At 46.3% G+C, this 19810-nt stretch overlaps 1 protein-coding gene across 1 annotated transcript in view; it reads left to right on the top strand.

Moving 5' to 3' along the window:
- Positions 1 to 19810, top strand: part of BLK (BLK proto-oncogene, Src family tyrosine kinase) — a 45242-nt gene that overhangs the window by 20055 nt on the left and 5377 nt on the right. The window contains exons 3-10 of the mRNA XM_082307830.1: positions 76 to 124; positions 6119 to 6212; positions 7264 to 7362; positions 8584 to 8687; positions 15514 to 15663; positions 16160 to 16312; positions 17222 to 17401; positions 17988 to 18064. Coding sequence (XP_082163956.1) covers positions 76 to 124; positions 6119 to 6212; positions 7264 to 7362; positions 8584 to 8687; positions 15514 to 15663; positions 16160 to 16312; positions 17222 to 17401; positions 17988 to 18064 — 906 coding nt within the window. The remainder of the gene's footprint in view (positions 1 to 75; positions 125 to 6118; positions 6213 to 7263; positions 7363 to 8583; positions 8688 to 15513; positions 15664 to 16159; positions 16313 to 17221; positions 17402 to 17987; positions 18065 to 19810) is intronic.

The following is a 19810-nucleotide window of genomic DNA, read 5'->3' as shown; positions in this document are numbered from 1 at the left end:
GTGAAGTTGAGAGGTCTTCCTGCAAACACAGCAAAATAATTAATGTCTTCTTTTTTCTTTTTATTTCTACCAAAGGGCAGACAATTTATCGATGTCCCTCATCTAAATCAAGCCTCTGTACAAGGTAAGATTCTTAGCTCAATTGCTGTTTCTTCACCTTCCCATGGGGTTTTGCAATGTGGTGGTCCCCTAACAGCAGGTCTTGAGAACAAGCCGTCATGTTGCAGGCGTGCGGTTTCTGTATCTTTAGCATTGCCGGGCGGGGAGTTTATCAGTGTGTTTTGGAAGACTCAGTTTACATCACTAACTGTTTGTAGCTGCCAGTTTCCCCTGTTCATCAAAGAAATTAAGAGGGAGAAACACTCCTTCTTCATTGCTTGAGCAAAGTGAGATCTGAGACATCAAGTGCGTGAGATTTCTGTCTGCAGCATGACAACTTGTGGATGTTATATCCAGCCAGCTGAAAATTTCAGAGGAAATAGCAAGCATCAGAGAGCCCGAGAGACTACAAAGAGAATGAGAAGAAAGAAAAGAGTGTAAAATAAGGCTTAACAGAGCCCCTGCTTGGAGGCTGTTTGCTGGCTTCATCCACCTCTGCAATTATCTGCGGGTTGATGGTAGATGATTACCTTTTAGCAGGAAGCTCTCTGCTACCTCTGCCCAGCCTCCAACAGCAACTTGTACATATTTCTGTCAAAGAAGTTTTGCAGATTAAGGACAGAAAGAGAGAGACTTAGAAGAGGGAAAAGAACAGAGGAAGCTTGGAAGAAAGCAGTTAGCAACACACAGGAGTTCCTCGCATGGGCAAAAGTGTAGGATTAGGGGAGACAGGGCATGAGGGAAGGAAAAAGTGGGGTGACAAATAAATAGGACGAGCGGAACAGCAGACGTAGGTCTTATGGATGATGATAGAGTGTCTCTGCCATGGGGCAGACACAGAAACTCCTGCAACGTCAAAATGTTCTTCAAAATTGACATTTGTTATGAAGATCAAATCTGTGGGAGGGGTAGCTCTTTAACCATGTGAATCGGGGTGCATTTCTGTGAAAGTACCGTTTTTCCAGAAACCATGCTTTCTTTTGCAAAATTTTTTTCATGGCACATTTCAAAGTGGCCGTGCTCTCCTACCTCCACAACCGAGCAGATGTTGCCAGTTTTTCACAGGGTTTTTATCAACTTTCTCACTCTGGAGAGAAGCACAACAGAAGCTATCTTCAGGGAGGCGGCTTTTACTTCTGCTTCATGCCAGAAGGCAGAAGTGGGAAGATGCTAAAAAATGCATTAAGTACCATGTTAGCCATTTTCAGCTCTCAAAAATATTTTGGTTTGTTAGGTTCAGTTCCAGTTTTAGAGGAATACTCACACTGACAGTCTGGGGAACTTCTTATTTTTCTTTACCGGTGCCTGAGTTTCCAGAAATGATGCTATGTCTGACTTTGTCCCGTGTGGCAAAATGGGCTGACAGAAACCATGCAAGATATTTGAGATATCTGAGAGATTCTCATGAAAGAAGGAATTGATAGAGGAACCACAAAATCCAGACAATTCAATCATATAAAAAATCAAAGAGCTGAATTATATCCTGTGGGAGCACTTCAAGTTCAATCAGGCAAAATTATTGACTATGGAAGTGTGGCATGCAGTGTAAAATCAAACCCTTTTTCCTTCAGTTTTTTTTTGTTGTTTTTTTTTTTTTTTTCATTCCTTGCATTTTGATTTTTTATTTTTTTTCTCATCTCAGTATTGTGTGTGTTTCACAGTTTCCAGCTTTCACATTGCTGCCTCAGAAATAATTTATTTATTTTTTTGTTGTTAACAAAAGCCTAATTTCTCCTGACATTATTTAGCTTAATTGAAGTAACACAGAGGCAGGCAAGGAGTATATACCTCTGGATTTGACGGTGGTGTTGGCAGCATTGCCAATCCACTTTTCACTTGGGGTGGGTTCTTCCAACGCGTGAGTCTCTCATTCATTTTGCCATGGTTCCCTAATGACTCGTGATGCTTTTAAGGTTGGCTCTGTATCTCTATAGGGTCAAAACTCACCTTTAACTCTGCACCTTTAATGCTCCTGGCACAGCAAAGTTTTGGCCCGCGATGGTGGTTCCCAAACACAACAGCTCCATTACCACAGCTGCTGCTGTTCGCTTGCATGGGATAGATAAGACATAGCAGAGAGGTAGAATAACCCCTGCCCTTGCCCTGCCAGCTGCTCACAGCTGGATTTAAGTACCACAGGTGGAGAGAGCTGGTTGTTTCTGGTGTTTGTCCCCAGACATTATAGCAACCTGCAACTGCACAGAGAATCGGTCTCTCTGCGAGGCCGTTTCTTCTGATTGAGGAACTGCAACTTCTTACAGCTCTTTTCACTTGCTTTTGGCTAACCATAGTACGAATAGGACTGGTCTTCAGGGGTGAGAGCTAAGCATGCTCTGGAAATTGAGGTCTTTTGAGGTATCTCAAGATTAGCATCAAAGCCCTTAGGCATTTTTATTGTTGCTCCCTCAATATGGATTTGAGTTTGAAAGGCATGCTGTCAGAAACATGCTTTTGAGCTTAATTGGAAATAGGAGGGGTTATTTCTACCGAAAAGGATCTTTTCAATGAGAAATTAAAATTTCTCGTAAAAAATGGGCATTGTCGATCAAAAGTAAGAAGGGGAAGGAAGATTAGAGGGAATTGCTCAAGGTGTTCATATTTCCTAATAAAAAAATTATGAGTTTGGGTCTGATATGATTCTATGGGGAAAGCAGAAGTTATCTTCAAAAACATTCACTGTGTCAAAACACAAGGCAGAGAGGTATTTGCCAGAAAGCACACTCACAGTGCAAGCCTGGATGTCCCAGGAGACATCTCCCATGCTGTTACACCTGGGCCTACTGACCGGCTGGGAGATGCAACAGTCCCAGCCCACAGCCTTCTGCATCTCCACCAATGGGATCTAATGGTGTTCCTTTTGCTGACAGCAGCAGCTGTGCCTTTTGAAGGCATGCTTTTCTAGCACACGTTTACCTTGGTAAACCAGCCTATGCCATGCCAAAACAGAAAGCTGGACCCATTTTCAGCAGCAGTAACTCATAGTTCAGTGTACCCAGCCGGCCAACACGTGCTGCAACTTGTCATTTACCCCATGACCATCCTAGCATGGCTCTAAACCAATTCATGGTCCTCTGGGGGACCCTGGCACAGTCTCAGCCTGGCTCCATAGCCATGGGATGGTTGCAAATACCTTCCATTCACGACAGGGCAGCAGTGGGAAGACTGGTTGAATCATTTCTATTAAGCCATCAAACTGGCACTCAGCCTATGCAAACCAAGCTGGTATCTAACTTTCCTGACAGCAACTCTGAGCCAAGATGCATTTGGCTCACAATCAAAGTCTCCGGGCTGCTAGCATTATCTGCAAAGCAGTCACTCCTAGCAGCCCCGACGGCTTCTCTGCTGTAGAGTCACTCATGACCTAACTTGATCAAATAGGCCAAGAAAGTATTATCGATGCTGTTTCTCAGTGGAGTGACAGACTCAGAGACGGGAAGAGTCACTTTCATCATGAGACGGCAAGTCTTGCTGGCTTAGGCAGAGCGAGCTTTTCTTCTGGCGCGCTTAAGTGTGCAGTGTTTCTCAACACCTATGTTGAGAAGGGGATAAGAGGTGATCATAATATTTTTGCAGCATATAGAACCTTTTTGTCCTTGCTCTATTTGCTCTTTTTCTTTCTCCCTCTCTCCTTTTTGTTTTTTATTTCATTTATTTGTACTTATGTCAGTTGCTTCAAGATCAAAACGACATTTTTCAATTTATTTTCTGGAATACACAGCCGCTCTGTGCTTGAAGATGTTTACACATTTACTTCTATTTTTCAAAGTACAAGTGTGACCACTGCATTATTTTACTTTCAAGAGGAGCAGGGTGGTGCATGTGGATGAGCATGTTTGTTGCAGTAGGCTCATGCCCAAAAAACCTTTCATGTCAGAGAAGCTATGTGATAACAACTTTCTCAAGGAGGCAACAAGAGTTTGGGTGCATTGCTAAGGCCAAACACTTTGAGATCGCTCAAGGGGAAGCCCCCAACTGTGCAAGCTATTTTAAGACTTCAAAGCATTCTCCCTTGTGACCGATCATCCTTTTCCCCATACGTAGGAGAGAGTGAGGCTCTGCTGAAACCTCTCATGGATCTCCAAGTTCCTCCGTGCAAGCCTGAAGGGAACTGCGCAGGGCTTTGGTTTACAAAGCTACATTTCCTCCCACGTTGACCCTTTCTCCTTCCTCGTCTCCAATAAATCACCAGCAGAGCAGCAGCCAGGCCTTGCGCAGACACAAAACCCAAGTTGCCCCAGAGACACGTTATCTTGTGATGACAAAGGGCCAGTCTGGCTCTCTTGCTGGTGGCGTTGTTTGAAAAGGTCACACAGAGACTGTGGCTTGACGGTCTGTTTTGAAAAATGCTAATAATAGGTCGTCCATCGCTCTCGGTGCATTAATTAGGCTGTGTACAAGCTAAAACCTTTCTGCATCAAATGGTCTCCTTTTTTCTTTTTCTTCTTTTTCTTTTTCTTTTTCTTTTTCTTTTTCTTTTTCTTTTTCTTTTTCTTTTTCTTTTTCTTTTTCTTTTTCTTTTTCTTTTTCTTTTTCTTTTTCTTTTTCTTTTTCTTTTTCTCTTTCTTTTTCTTTTTCTTTTTCTTTTTCTCTTTCTTTTTCTTTTTCTTTTTCTTTTTCTTTTTCTTTTTCTTTTTCTTTTTCTTTTTCTTTTTCTTTTTCTTCTTCTTTTTCTTTTTCTTCTTCTTCTTTTTCTTCTTCTTTTTCTTCTTATTTTTCTTTTTCTTATTTTTCTTTTTCTTTTTCTTCTTTTTCTTCTTCTTCTTTTTCTTCTTTTTCTTTTTCTTCTTTTTCTTCTTTTTCTTTTTCTCCTTCTTTTTCGTCTTTTTTTCTTTTTCTTTCCTCTTTCTCTTTTTCTTTTTTTCTTTTTCACCATTGTTTTTAACTTTGATTTTTGTGTTTGTGTGCATGTGCTGATCCTCTTTATAAAGTTTGATCTGCCCCAAAATAGCTGCTCATTTCTGCTTCAGTAGCTGCGAGGCTGCAAAGCACATGTGAACAGTTGCACGGCCTCTCTGAGAGCAGCCCCAGCACAACCCGGGCATGCAAACGTAGCAATTCAGCTCCAGCCCGCAGAGATCTGCCCCAGCATGGGTTAGCTGCCTTGCAGCATGCATACCAGGTGGCAGCTTTGCCACACACAGCACGGCTCGCATGCACCAGAGAGCGAAAGTTCATTTTGCCGTGCCAAAATTTAGGCTTAACGAACATGGCTGGAGTAAAAGCAACATGTTAGGGTAGGGGATGGGGGCTCAGACGTGCTCAGAGCCGTGGTCCAGGTGTGTTGCAAGTGAAAAGGGAGACACAGAGCATCAGTTTTGTAGTTTAGAGCATCTAAAGTGCATCAGGGCCAGGGAGGGGGAAGAGGATCCTGGAGCCTCCACTGCTCCCCTGAGAATTTCAGCTGAGCAGAGCAGCCAGGCGCTGTAGCGGTGCTGGGTTGAAAGTGGCAGCGTGACTTAAACATGGTGGTATATCTGCAAGGAACATTGCGTAAAAGGGATGGTAAGATACAGGCTAAGTTGAGAGCATCTGGAAGGAGAGTTAAATCCTAGCAATGGGCTTCAATAACAGAAACTGAGATGACTTTATACCTTTTTCAATCAAGAAAGCCTCATCTTTTTGAGTCAAATCCCAGAGCCACCCTGGGAAGTGTTGCTACAGCAGTTTTCATTTACCGCCATGTAAAACTAAGGCCAAACACTGACAGGTTATTTATGACCCTTCTTATTCCACACAAACCCTTTTTTCATGTTGACACACTGGGTTTTGTGGATAGGGGGTCTGGAGTCCTTTAAAAACATATGCACACAAGAAACACTTCGGTGAATCAACATTAGTCCCCGAGCAGAGGTTGTGGTTGGCAGGAAAGCTGGGATGGTGGAAAGCTGGGCTTTTGGGGGACAGGGGAGGTGACAGCCCCTGTGTTCGGGGGGGTGAAATGTCCAACCATACAGCCAGGTGTGCATCACCACCCTGGCAGGGAACAAGTTGGATTCAGTGGTGCTGCTTCTTCTTTCAGATAACTTTGTTGTAATTGCACTGTACGACTTTGCTGCCTCAAGTGACCGTGACCTGCAGCTGGTCAAGGGGGAGAAACTCCAAGTCCTCTCCAAGTAAGTGACCTGCTGCCAGAGGGAGGTTCCAAGATGAGCACGGTGAGGCTGGGAAAGGGGGAACCTTGTGGTCAGACACCAATTTGCAGCTCACCAGAGCTGAGCCTGTGTCTTAGATTTGCTGCAGAGTGTGACTCTGGGTACTCCCTTCTCTCTGCAAGGTGGAGAAGGTGACATTTCCATGTTTTCCTTGGGTTACAAATACTTTGGGGTTGGGTAGTGTCCCTGCCTGAATACTGCTGGGCCCTTCTTCACTGCCGGTGCGCGTGGGCGCAAAAGTAGCATAAATAACAACAATATTCTAGCTCATGTTTCATATTTTGTGCTGATCATGCTTTTGCAAAGGATGTGGGTTGGGTGTAGTCAGAGGAAAGGACAGAATCGAGCCAGAGGCACGTGTGGTTTCATTTCACCTTCTTCTCAAACTCATGAGAGAAGAGGCGGCAGACAGTCCATCTGCCCAGTCCGTAACAGGGCAGAGGTGGGCTTGGGTCCCCCAGTCATTTGGCCTTGTAGGGCTGCTCCATCCTTGACCTGTCTGTGAGGTGGCCTCCAGAGGTGACATTTCTTACCCAGATGCCATGGGCTGGGACCCATGGGGCAGGGGAGACTGCTGGGTGGGGATGGCTTTTGGTCACGGCTGGTGGCTGAGGCAGTGGTGGGAGAGCAAAGCAGTGGGGTGTCTGGCAGATGAAGGAAGGAGCAGAAAGGAGGAGCTCCAATGTCCTATGTGAGAGACAAAATAAACCCACAGTAACCAGATTTCCCTCCTCTCACTTGGGGCACGTAGCACAGGTTTGGGTCTGTGGTCATTCTGTGCTTCCTCTGCATTCATATAAAGAGACTGTCACCTCCAGAACTCCCTGAGACACCAACAGCCTTCAACCTGGTGGTGGTCCTAGGAAATCGAGAGGGACCTGTAGAGTGGATATAAGGAGTGCTGACCTATTTGCAGTGCTCAAAACCACAGAAACCATGCTGTCCCCGCAGCTTTAGCCTGTCAGGAAACCTCCTCCAGGCACTCATGCTTTTTCTTCTGCTTGCTTTGCAGCGAGGGGGACTGGTGGCTGGCAAAATCCCTCAGCAGCGGCAGGAAAGGCTACATCCCCAGTAACTTCGTTGCACAAGTGGACAGTTTGGAAGAGGAAAAGTAAGTACGTCATAAGCTTATGAAAGGTGAACACAGTCTCTCAACAAGCTATAGGAACAGCTTTACTTGATGGCAGGAAGATGTCACTGCTGGGCCAGATGGCAAGAGGTCTTTCATCATCCCCAGCAATGCTGCCCAAAAGTTCAGGAGAAGTTTTAAGCACCATGTGGGTGTGGAGCAGGGAGGATGTGGTTGCCAAGTGGGCAAAGGCTCCTGTCCCACTGATTGCACCCACCGTGGAAAGTAAGGATTTGGGGGAAAGAACTCAAAGGTTATGATTGCACTGGTAAATTAGCAGTGCCAAGAACCATCCTCTGGCCCCACTGAGTCATTTCACCCACATGCATACTGTTAAACTTCCTCAGCCTCCAAGAGGGTGTCCGTATGCAAACTGGGACCAGGGATCACTCAGGAAGGGTGCATTGATCCAGGTCTCGGGTGTGCCAGGGACCACACCAACATTTTAATGGGGCAGACAACTGAGTGCCAGTGCCCAGCCCCACAGCCTGGTGCTGTTTGTTTTGTTAGCCCACATGCAGCCTTCGTGTTTGGCTCCCTGCAAAGAGGATGGTAAGAAAGACTTGAGCCAAAAGGGTTTATTACGTCTACAATACAAGCAGCAGAAGAAATTGTTTCCATGACTTATTCTCCTCTATGGCATTCAGCTATAAATGATCAGCCCGGCTTGTAATCTCCTCTTGGAGAGACCCAACCACCACTGAATTCAGCAAATATTTAACAGCGTACAGAAATGTGGTTGGGACATAAATGCTCTTTGTACCCGAAGGGTACATTTAAATGGCTATGGGCACCCTACGGTCAGCTTCCAGCTCACGTATCTGCTTTATACACAGCCTGCTTGGGCACTGCTCAGGGCTTACTCACTTGCCAGGTGAGCCGTGGGTCCCTGCGTGCCTCAGAGGCTGTGCTCTGGCTGAGCCTGCACTTCTCTCATATACAGGGTACTGCACATACCAGCTACTCTCTGCTCTGGCTGAATTGCTAGGCTGTGAAACAAACCCAAAGTGACCGAAATCTGGTGCTAATCTACTGAAAACAGTCTATTACTGGCACTTTCCAGCAGATAAAGAACTATTTGCTGATAAAAACAACCCTCAGTTTCAGAGTGTAATGGCAAAAAAAATGAACTAATTGGAAGGAATTTGCTTTTTTTAGAGCTTTTCCTTTTCAAACAATGATTTTGCCTTTTCTGTCTCCCAGGTGGTATTTTAAAACTCTGAGCAGAAAAGATGCTGAACGGCTGCTGTTGTCTTCTGGTAACAAAGTTGGCTCTTTCCTTGTCCGAGAGAGTGAAACCAGCAAAGGTGAGATACACAGAGTATCAATAACTCCTCGTTATTGCCACAGCTTGGAAAACCTTTCAGACCTGAGCTGCAAAGTTCAGCTGTGTCAGTGTTTCTTGGATCTGGCTGGGCAAAATAACGCTTGCTAGGCTCAGCAGGGCTGTGGAAGTGAGCTGGGGATTTGGAGGGCAAAGATTTGCTCATGATGCTACTCGTATGTGTAGTTCAGGCTGTGGTAAGGGTGGCTCTTGTCACCATAGTTCGTGGCAGAGATGCAGGAACACAGATAAGCAGAAAAGACTTTCCAAAACAATGTGTAGGGGGTTTCTTTTCCTTTTCTCCCTGAGGAAATGTTACTTTTTTGGCAAATGGAGATTCTTTTACACGCTCTTGAAGAAGCATTTCTCCTGCTTGCAGCAGAAACTTGTAGAATTTTGGAAAAAGTCTTTTGGTGAAACATTTTCCCAGAGGAAACGTGTTTTTCCTGGTAGTCTGTAGCAGAAGGAATTGATGCAAACCAGGACTTTTGGAAGGGGACTGACTGGAGCAGGAAAGGTGGACTTTATCCACTTTCCTTCCCTATGAACGTGTCTGGCTTTTGAAGACATGACCCAATGAGGATGGAAAGGACAGAGCATTGTGGTCACTTCTCTCGGGCAGTAGATATAGTTATTAACCATAATACTGAACCGTGTAATTGCATCTTCTTTGTTCTGTGCTGTTAATTTGTAGACAGTCCGGAAGCTAGTTTAGGTTGTCATATGGGATTTTCATATTGTTTCTCTCCTACTTTTCTCTCCTTGCATCCTCTGGCCCAGCAGGTATGTTTACAGCTTGGAGGAAATGATGCTCATGGTGGTCCCGTGGTTCTGCTCTGAATCAGCTCCTTACAGTAGTTCAGGAAAGTACTTCAGTCTTGCTGTGCCTTGGTTTCTTTCCTGTGAAATGGATATAGGAGTCTTTCCTTGCCACATGGGAAAAGGTGGTTTGTGCCCTCCTAATAGATCAGTAGAAACTTGGAGCATCCATCTGAAGTAATATGGGACCTTCTTTACCTTGACTTGCTTCCCAAATGCTTCTACAAGTCCCTGATCAAACAGTAAGAGTGGGAACAGATAGACTGGATCCTCCATTTTACAACTTGTTCTTGCCTATGGTAGCATCTTCTTCTTCCTTTCTTGTCTCTGTTTTCCCCCATTCACATGGGAGGTCTCCAAGGCAGTGCCTGTCCCTTCCTCCGTGGCTACATCTTTACCAGTAAATTAAATAGTGCCAGAGCCTGGATGTGATGGCTGGGTCATCCACACAGTCTCTGTGCAGGTTTTGTCCCGGTGTCAACCAGGCACCATTCCCAATAATCAATTTGAGTGCCGTCACCCTGTTTCAGACACTGAGAGAGTTTCATGGTGTGGATGTGACCCCAGGGCTGGAAAGCAGGCTCTGGCATGGTGTAGTTTACTCACAGGTGTAGTCTGAGCCCTGCCTGTGTTGCAGACCTGGCCATTCCAGCCTCCTCTAACAGCAGGATTTGACAAATGGAGTCAAACTGGACTGCTGGTCTTGAACTGGTGTGATATCTAGTGTGCTAAGTGGGCCAACAAGATGCTCATCTTCCTGTAGCCCTCTCCCTCCAGCCATTAGGCAGCGGTGCTGTGTTAGCATTATAACAGCCTACTTTGGCTTTCCCCCCTGCCCCATGCCTGGGGTCACCTCCACGTGGCCCTGCTGAGCTGATGACAAGTAGGAGGGCTGCTTTCCATGCGGATTTGCAGTTTTCAGAATTTTTAGGGAACAGAATTTTTAGGGAACATTCAGGTCAGGAAACATTGAAGAAACTTGTTTCTAAGGATGTCCAAGTAACTTGTTCTGCTTGTATATTGGTTTCCCCACTGTCTTTGTGGTGCCTTTGAAATGATCAGGCTTAGACTAGTCACCACATGCTGCACTTCTGCTTATTCCTTCCCACTCTCCCCTTTGTTTGCTGGGATATTTGGGTAGCTGGCATGACTGTGCATTGCACCCAGGAAGGGTAGGGAGCAACACACATGCGGTGCAGAAGCCCAGCAGACATTTGTGCCCTGTATTTGAAGGGCTAAGAAGGGGTGAGGTCCTCTGTCCATGCATGATCCTAGTCTTTGTGGCATCTTTAGATCCTACACGTGGATGGGATCAGACCTTTCCGCTCAGGACAATTGTCCCCTGCTTCTGCTAGCCATGAGCTGCAAACACAGGATGAAATCATTCCTTGCAATTCTCTGGAGCGTGGTTGGGTCTAGGTTGCATGAGGCTTGGATAGAGGTGGTGGAGTCCTGAGATTCAAGGAGAAATAACCAGGCTAGACCCAGTCTTTAATGCCCTGTCGCTGCTGGCTAGAAGCAGACTTAGCTGGAGGTGTGTGATATTCTGCATCAGCAGATGTGGCATGTTCCACTCCATGAAAGCCCTATGTTAGTCCCAAATGGTCAGAGATCAGCTTCTTCTCTGAAATGTGAGTCTCATCTGTGCCTTTTCTGATATTTAGTATTCTGTCTCAAAATATGGCTGTTATTCCTTCAAATACCTCATTCTTCTCTGAATCATCCTATGCGTTCAGCTTCTACCTGAATACCCTGTACCTTAGACTGCCTGAATGGCCATGGTGACACCATTTGATCTGTCTTAACCACAGCTTCCTCCTCTCTAAAGAGAAGGGGAAAAGAGAAAGCCCCACATCTCCAAACATGCCATGAAGCTGAGTTCACTAATGTAAAGTACTCTGTGATCCACCACGAGATGTACAGAGCAGTGCCATGGAATTAACCCCGCCCTTTGAACTCCACAGCTTCTTCCTATTTTCCTCCTCCACGACGTATATTTTCATTCACTTTGCACATCATCAGCAACATTTGACGTTCAGGGCTGAGCACTGAGTACAACTAAGGGCAGTAGCCCCCTTAGCTGCATGCACCGGAGGGTGGGTGTCTCATATTGGGTTGTCTCAGCCACAGCAGGATGCATTCTGCACCTTGCCTAAGAGCAGCACCTATTCACAGCCCATCCTAAGCAGTGTCTAATTTTGTTCATGACTAAAGATACCGAAGATCTACAAACGTGGGGGCTTCACTTTCAGCCAATGTTTTGCAGAGGCCATGAAAGGCACATTCAGCATCCTGGGAAGATGGGTCCTTGTCAAGACAGTGTGGGAAGCAGACCAGCAGTGAAATCATCAGCGGAGAGCTAGCCTCGCCGAAGCTGCTGGAAATAAACAAATCTTCCCCTGAAGTAATAATCATTCTGAAACCTGCGGGAACGCAGTCGCACAGCTGTGCCAAGTCACGAACTCTTGGCTTGCAGCAAGACTGGTGTGTCTATGCTCCCGGCAGGAGGGACCTTGCAGAGCTCAGCCGCCGTATCCAGCTGAGCTTCTGGGTTTCCCACTGGGAAGGAGTTAAGAGCCTGATGAGACCTGTAGGGACAGGAGATGCCACATGTGCAATGTGAAAGTGGGACTCGAAACGTAGATATCACACGTGGTAGTTGCCTGAGCTCCTGCTGTAGCCAGTGGGGCTTGATTTGGTTGCCAAACCATGAATGTCTTGGAGTCATCTCCAGGTCCTCTACTAGAAGGTGTGGTTTTGCACCATATCTGCCAAGTCCATGTAGATGTCCCAGAGCATCTCAAGTGGCACCAGACATCCATGTTTAGGTGACTGAATCAGCCCTAGGCATGATGTGAAGTTGAATCTTACCCTTTACATCTTCTGTTGCTCTTTCCCATGCGAAACTTGCCACCCTTTGAACAGAAAGGACCTGAGAGCCCTTGTGGGATGGTTTGAGGATCCCAGACCCAGAGCAGGAGGGTCTGACACCCAGAGCTGCCCAGGGCAAGATTTGATTGTGCTCACACTGCTCTGAGCTGGTGTCAAGTGCAGGCATGGACCTCTGTGTGTCAGCCCAGCTCTGTGCTGGGACGTGATGCGGGACCGTAGGACGGGCAAATGTCCCTTGTGGCTGAGGAGCAGGAACTCCTTTTGGCCATCCTGGCTATCATCTGGGGAGATTAGGAGTCCTACCATCTGTCCAGCTTCACTTAACATTTTTCATTCGCTGCTGTTACTAGGACGAGAGAGATTTGAAGCTTTTCAGCTGCTGTTACTAGGACAAGAGAGATTTGAAGCTTTTCAGCCCTAGTGCTTTGCCTTTACACTGCAGCTCCCAAGGGAACAGCAATCATCCACGGTGAATGACAGGGAAAGCTCTACCACACTCACTCCAGCAAACTAAACTCTGACTTGGGGTGAAACACAGTCATTAGCTCTAATGACAGGATAAGTATTAACGCTGGTAGTAGGCAGCTGATAGATTGGCCTGGAGGGTGCCCGGAGTCCCTGTCACCTCCGCATGCTGCGTGTCACTGGTTTGAAAGATGCAGGAGGGTTTAAAGGGTCAGTGGAGTCTGGAGAGGAGGTCCTGCAGCAGGCATTTTGGGTGCAACCACACTAACAAACAGATCAGGTCCCCTCTTCTCTGCTGACTCTTGGCCCCCAGGCACCCACTTGCACATGTTAGTTGTTAATTCCTGTGCTCCTTTCTGCAATGCTGTCTGTCGTCAGTACAGCTGGGTTCACACCACGTTTGGCTCCTTCCTCTAGCAGGCCTTGCGTTGTAAAAATCCCACGCATGCCCTAAGCCACGTCCCAGGCATGCAAAGCACCCTCTTGGACTTGTGCCATATAAGCCCAACTCTGATGGGCTGCAGCTTGGCCTGCACATTATTTCAATCACTTTGGAGTTAAAATAACATCATCATCAACAACAACAATAGAAGATAATAATCAACAACAACAACATTATATGTTTGTTATTATATAAGTTATTGTTTATAAGCTTCTATGATGATGATGATGATGATGATGATGGAGATGATGACGATTATTATTATTATTATTATTATTATTACTATTACTATTACTATGACTATGACTACGACTATGACTATGACTATTACTTGCAACTTAGGGCCACATAGGTACCACAGAGGAGCCAGAGGAGGTCTGGGGCCAAGTGTTACGGAGTGTGAATGTGACTAATCCACTCTAGAAGGACTTGCGCTGAGCACTGCGAACACAATTCATACCAACATCTCTCTACACCCACCAGGGACCAAAGATCACTCCCTGGGGAAGACACCTTTAGCTATGTAGTGGCCTTTGGTCACTGAGACACAGACTGCAAAAATGAGCCATTCCTTTGCCCTTCCCTGGAGTTTTTTGTTGCCCTGTTGGAGATGCTGCAGGGCTGCTTCTCAGAGGTTCAGCTGCAGGAATGATACAGCCAAAAGGGCTTCTCAGGTCTGTCTTCTGCCTGACACTCATGGTGAAGGAGAGTTTGAGAAGAGCAACCTCTGTTGAGGAAGAGCCCACCACGCTGAGGCTATGTGCTTCCAGTCTTGAGGTTCCCTGTCTCTGCATTTAAACCAGCAGGTCTTCCATGAGCATTATGCCACCATATCTCATAGTCTGGTCTCTGCAGAAAGGGACTCCCCCCAAAACGACTGCTAGCACTAGGAAAAATTTTAGACTCTCCCAAATCCTGCTTGTAAAGATTTATAATCACTGCAACAGAGCAAATATCCACAGAGGCAGTTTTCCTTTGTTACTTTTTTAAAAATGCAAATGGTTTCCAGCCACAGCATAGGGAACTGCTGGTGCTGCGATGGAGAAACACCAGCCAGTGAGTGTTATATGTTGGTAAACTTTCCTCTCGCATGCAGGATTAGGGTTTCAGAGTCACTGTGGAATGCCCCACTCCCGTTTATGACCCATCATGACAGGTACAGACTTTTTAACAGATACAGCCTCACCTTTTCAAACATTAAAAAAGGCAGCCTGTCAACCCGGGTGACGTATTAGACTTCTAACAGCCCAGCAGGCTTGTAACAACTTACTCCGGAAATATGATCCAGACAAAGGGAAAAAAAACCATTGCTAAGCTGTATTGAAATTTGCACTGACATAGGCTGGAAGTTGCTGCTCTGTAGCAACATCTAGTGATGTTTTTGTGCGCAAAAAAACCCCCTAAGGTTTAGCTTATAAACCCATTATAAGGTGACAATAGCAGGTTGGAATGGCAGATCGTTGGGTAGCTCCCTTGAGGTCAAAAGGCACCTGAATCTAGATGTAAATCTAGATGTGGTTTACCCACACTCACAAGTTTATGGCTGAACAAGGCAATTCTCCTGCACCGCTCTTTTGTACCTCCTTCCGTACCTCCCAGCTGAACCATGGACCTTGGCACAAGGGTTAGAGCGGATAACAGAGACATGGGACCTTGGATAACGCTGAGAAGGGACACATATCTCTTGACCGTATCTCTCGCACTAACCGAAATTCTGGTTGTGCTGGCGAGGTGGTTCAGCTTCTTGCCAGTCCTGTGTTGGTATAAACTGGTGAGACTGCAGTCACTTGTTTCATCCAGATGAGATGGTGGGGTTGACAGAGCTCAGACAGGAGACGTGGAGCTGTGGCAAGACCATCATGACCTAAGGTGCGTCTGATTGCTCTGGCTGGAGATGTGCTATGGATTGCCATATTGCTTCCTTTCGGCTCTTGGCCACGGCATAGCCAGGTCTTACTCAGCCAAGCCTCAACAGGCCCAGTGAAGCTCTGGTGAACCTTTATCCTCACCACTTGCCTTGGAGAGAGGGAAGTTTATAGCTTTGCAGTCCAGTGGGACTTGCTCTGAGAAGGCATCAGCAAGGGCCTGGAGAGGTGTCTGCAGCTGAAGGCAGGCAAGGAAAGAGGACGTAGCTGGTCCCCGGGTCAGGACCTACTTGTCCTCACAGTTCCCTTTTCTGTTTATTCTCCAGGTGCCTATTCCTTGTCCGTGAGAGACAGCGACTCTGCTCATGGGGACATCATCAAACACTACAGGATCCGCTCCTTAGATGGCGGGGGGTATTACATCTCCCCCAGGATGACTTTCTCCAGCCTGCCAGAGCTAATCCATCATTACAGCCGTAAGTAAAGCCTTCCCTAATGGGTTTGTCTCCTAGCAGAAGGTGGGCATGTGGATAAAGGGAGGACAGGTTTACTAGCCACCACCATCACACCATCACTCTCGTGGGCAAGGTGTGCTTCTCCAAGCAGAACTTGGGCACCCATGTCCTATCTTTCATCCTAGGGCATTGCGAGGGTGAGCTCTGCCCACAGCCCTATAACCAGGGAGTGTCTCCCATCAGGAAAGGAAAGAGATGAATGCTGAAGGGATATACAGGAGAGATGCTTGGGAAGCAGGGTTTGGACTTGCTGGGCAGGAGAATCTGCTCTTCTGTGGCTCTCTTTGAGCTTTTTCCTTTCATTGAGTCCATTCTGGATGCCTTGATCCCTGTGGCTGAAACATTTGTATGGTTGTGGAGGTTTTCCATGGGTTGACTTCTTCCTGGCATGTGTAGATGGAGGAGGAAGTTAGCTCTGCCATCCCATTGAACTGTCTTGTGCTTTGTCCTCATACAGAGAAAGGGGATGGCCTGTGCCAGCGACTCACAGCTCCCTGCGTATCCCTGGTTCCCCAGAGACCCTGGGCACAGGATGAATGGGAGATCCCACGGGAGTCTCTGAAGCTTGTGAAGAAACTTGGCAGTGGGCAGTTTGGGGAAGTGTGGATGGGTAAGTATAATTCTTCCCATTCCAGGAAAAAATATATAAACAGAGGAGATGGAAAGCCCTCTTTCCCTAAGACAGGACTAGACTGGGCTGGGGGATCCTAAAGTATGAACGTATTTATGGGTACACATGCAGCAGTAGATGCCATACTCCCGGGAAGGACCAGAGAGGATGTGTTTGCACAGATCAGTGGTTGAGCATGGATTTCATAGGCTAGATGGTACAAGAGGTGTTGAAGTAACTATATACTCATCTCCTGAGACATGCTCTCATTCTCCTGGGAATCCTGGGCATGGTTGTAGGATCTTAAGTTACACACAGCAGGGTACCTGGGTGACACTATTCCACTTATTCTGCTTCCCTGTTCCACTTTATAACCCAGATCTGAATCCGTTACGCCTTCCTGCCCACTGCTAATCAGTGGGAGAGGAAGTGGGGTGAGCTCAGCTTCCTTTGCTCTCCTCTTTGTGGTTGCCCGTTGCCTTGGCAATTGAGATTGTGGACAGGATTAGACTGAGTCCTGACTGCAGAGTCCTGGCTTTCTTGATGGTGTTTGGGTTATTTGAGAACCCAGCTGGTGGGATGTCCCACGGTTTTCATCCAGAAAGAGTCTTGCTGGGCTGGGAGGATGGGCTCTTCGCGTGGACGTCCACCACTCAGAGCAGGGATGATCCCTGATGAAGCCACATGGATTGACAGTTGTGCTGTGTCTCTCCCTTCTCCTCTCATACCTGCTGATTGCTCAGAGCCCACTGGCACTGAGATTTACCATTTGTTTCTCGCTGGGAGACTGAAAGTTGTTACCGTGGTTTTCTGCTCCCTGATCCACAAGCTCTTTTGTTCCTTATTGCATGATCTGACAGAGCCCGTAGAGAGGCCAAAATTCCCCAATGCATCATTATGTCTCTGCAGGCTACTACAAGAACAACATGAAGGTGGCTGTGAAGACCATGAAGGAGGGCAGCATGGATCCTGATGCCTTCTTGGCAGAGGCAAACTTGATGAAGAGGCTCCAGCATAACAAACTGGTCCGGCTATATGCAGTAGTCACGAAGCAGCCGATCTATATTGTGACAGAGTACATGGCCAATGGTAAAAAGAGCCTCATGCAGCTTTTTTGTTGAGTTTCTGCAAAACCAGGTCAATGAGCCGGCTGGTACTCCCATCATAAGGGAGGTGGGGAGGAGGACATTGTACCAAATCTGTAAGCAGAAGGACTAAGTGATCCACAAGTTTATTTCTAGTACTGGAATGGACTTTCTGGGCAATGAAATCCCACCTTTTGTGGTCTCGTCTTTCATAAGCTACTTCACAAGACTGTGAGTCTCTATTTGAAGAGTATTTAAAGTTCTTATCTCCACTGTTCCTACTGGAAGTTTGTTTCAGATTTTTACTCCCCTCATGGTGAAATTGTCCTTTCTTTTGCCCTTCTTGTCTACGAGGCTTTGAGTGAAGAATGCCCAGCAGTTTGCAAAAGGTCTCTGCAAAAAAAGAGGGGGGAAATGGGCTGTGTTTGGGAACTTTCCTAATGGAAGGTGCTCCAGAGGACACCCAGTGTGGTTCCTCAGATTTTCTCTAGGATGCAGGCAGATTTGTGGCGTATATGCAGAGAAGCAGCAGGGAAAGAAAATGCATAGGCTTATTCAGAAGAGTTACAGCAGTCTCTCCTCTTTTGCAGGGTGTTTGCTGGATTACTTGAAGACAGAAGAAGGAAGCCAACTGAATCTCCCAAAACTCATTGATATGTCTGCTCAGGTCAGTGAAGAGCCTCTGGGAAAGAGACTCAAGACCGTGATTTGTTATTGCCTCAGTGAAATTCTTGCAAGTCTGAAGTCTGCCAGAGTGTGGTTTTCATGGAGAAAAACAGCACCTCCTGGTGTGCTCTCTTAGGGTTTCTCTCTCAGCCCTCCTGTTGATGTGCACGTCAGCTCAGCAGCGCTCTGCTGTCCTTAGGACAGCCTCTGGGGAACTTAGTGCAGTGCTAGACAACTGGGGTTTGGGTTTTTTGGGTTTTGGGTTTGTTTTGTTTTGTTTTGTTTTTCTGGCTTGCTGAGCAGGAAGTAAGTTTTTTTTTCTCTTTTTACCAAAAGGAAGAAAAAGCTCAACAGAGAGACTTTCAGTGTAGAGACACGCTGTCTTTCAGCAGTTCTTCCCCTCTGATGATTAGGCATAAAGGATGTTCTGACCCTCAAACCTGGGAATATTGCTCCTTATGAGAACAAACATTTGCCTTGGTAGGGTTGTTTCCCTCTAAGCATCCCCAGGCTGTAAATGTTATTAGTTGCAGCTGCACTGTGACATTTTAGTCCAGAAGTGCATCCAAACTCAAACAGGTCAAAGTTAGGGAAACTGCAACAGGAGTGGCAGCATCTTGGCAACAAGTTGTACATGAAGGATGAGCAAAATCACCCCACTTTGGTCCTAGCCAGCTGTCGACAGAGTTTGGCTCACCCCGAGTGGAGCTAGGCTAATTTTGGAAATATTGGAAAAAAGCCATGAAGCATCAGTGTGATGGCTGAATACAGTTATTTTGATGTGCAGGTCTGGGATTTACCCATAAGATCACTCAGCTTCTCTGAGTCAAAGTGAGTCTGAGCAAACAGCGTGTAAAGGCTGGCCACTTGGTTCCAGCCATTTTACAGAGTTATTTTATAATATATTAAAAACTGGAGAATCTTAATATTTCAGCAAATGTTATACGATAGTGAAAGATTTTTCCTTCTTGCTTTAACCAGGATGAAAATATGTAAATATTTTAAAGCAGTATCCCCATCTGTCATGTTCAGTTTTCACTGAACATGTTTCAGTGCCTTCCCTCTTTATTACTGATAAATATTCCGCATCTGCAGCTTTATCTTTGTTGCCTGTGAGAAGTTATGGGGCCAACTGCAGCCTCCTTGTTTAGTATCTTTCCCCTAATTTCTTCCTTCCTTCTTTCCCTCCTTCTCTATTTACCTGCCCACTTCCCTCTCTCCCTTTTTCATTCTTTCATTCCTTCTCTTGAAAGGTATAGCCTGTGGTTTCTTTTAAATTCCTGATGATAAGCAGAATGGTCCAAATTCATCTGTATTACAGAGCCCTTGGGTTTGGTGGGAGCATTACCCCAGAAACTGGCTTGATGCATTTCTATGCAAGAGGAAAGTGCCACAGCCAGAGCAATCTGCACTCAGCTATAGACACAGGGGTGGCCCAGAGCAAAGCTGTTGGCCAACATTATACCCAGCTTTGAGGCAGGGGCAACAGAAGCTACGAGTACTCATGCATTTATTTAACAGAACATTATAACTTGCATTGAGCACATGGAATAACGAACCATCTGGGGTGAGGTCGATGATCTTGTCTGTCCCAGGAGGGTGGTATAGGTCTGGCAACACACTGGCCGCAGGAACCCCTGGGAGAAACCCGTCTCAGGGCAACTTCATGCACCCAAACCTCCTCTCCAAGTTCAGGGTTGAAGTCTTGAATATGATCATGTGGCATGGCCTGAGCTGGCCAGAAGCC

Source organism: Platalea leucorodia (genome assembly GCF_965183815.1).
Source record: "Platalea leucorodia genome assembly, chromosome: 3".
Classification (NCBI taxonomy): Eukaryota; Metazoa; Chordata; class Aves; order Pelecaniformes; family Threskiornithidae; genus Platalea; species Platalea leucorodia.
Note: the sequence above shows the minus strand (reverse complement) of the source record. Positions and strands in the feature narration are given on the sequence as shown.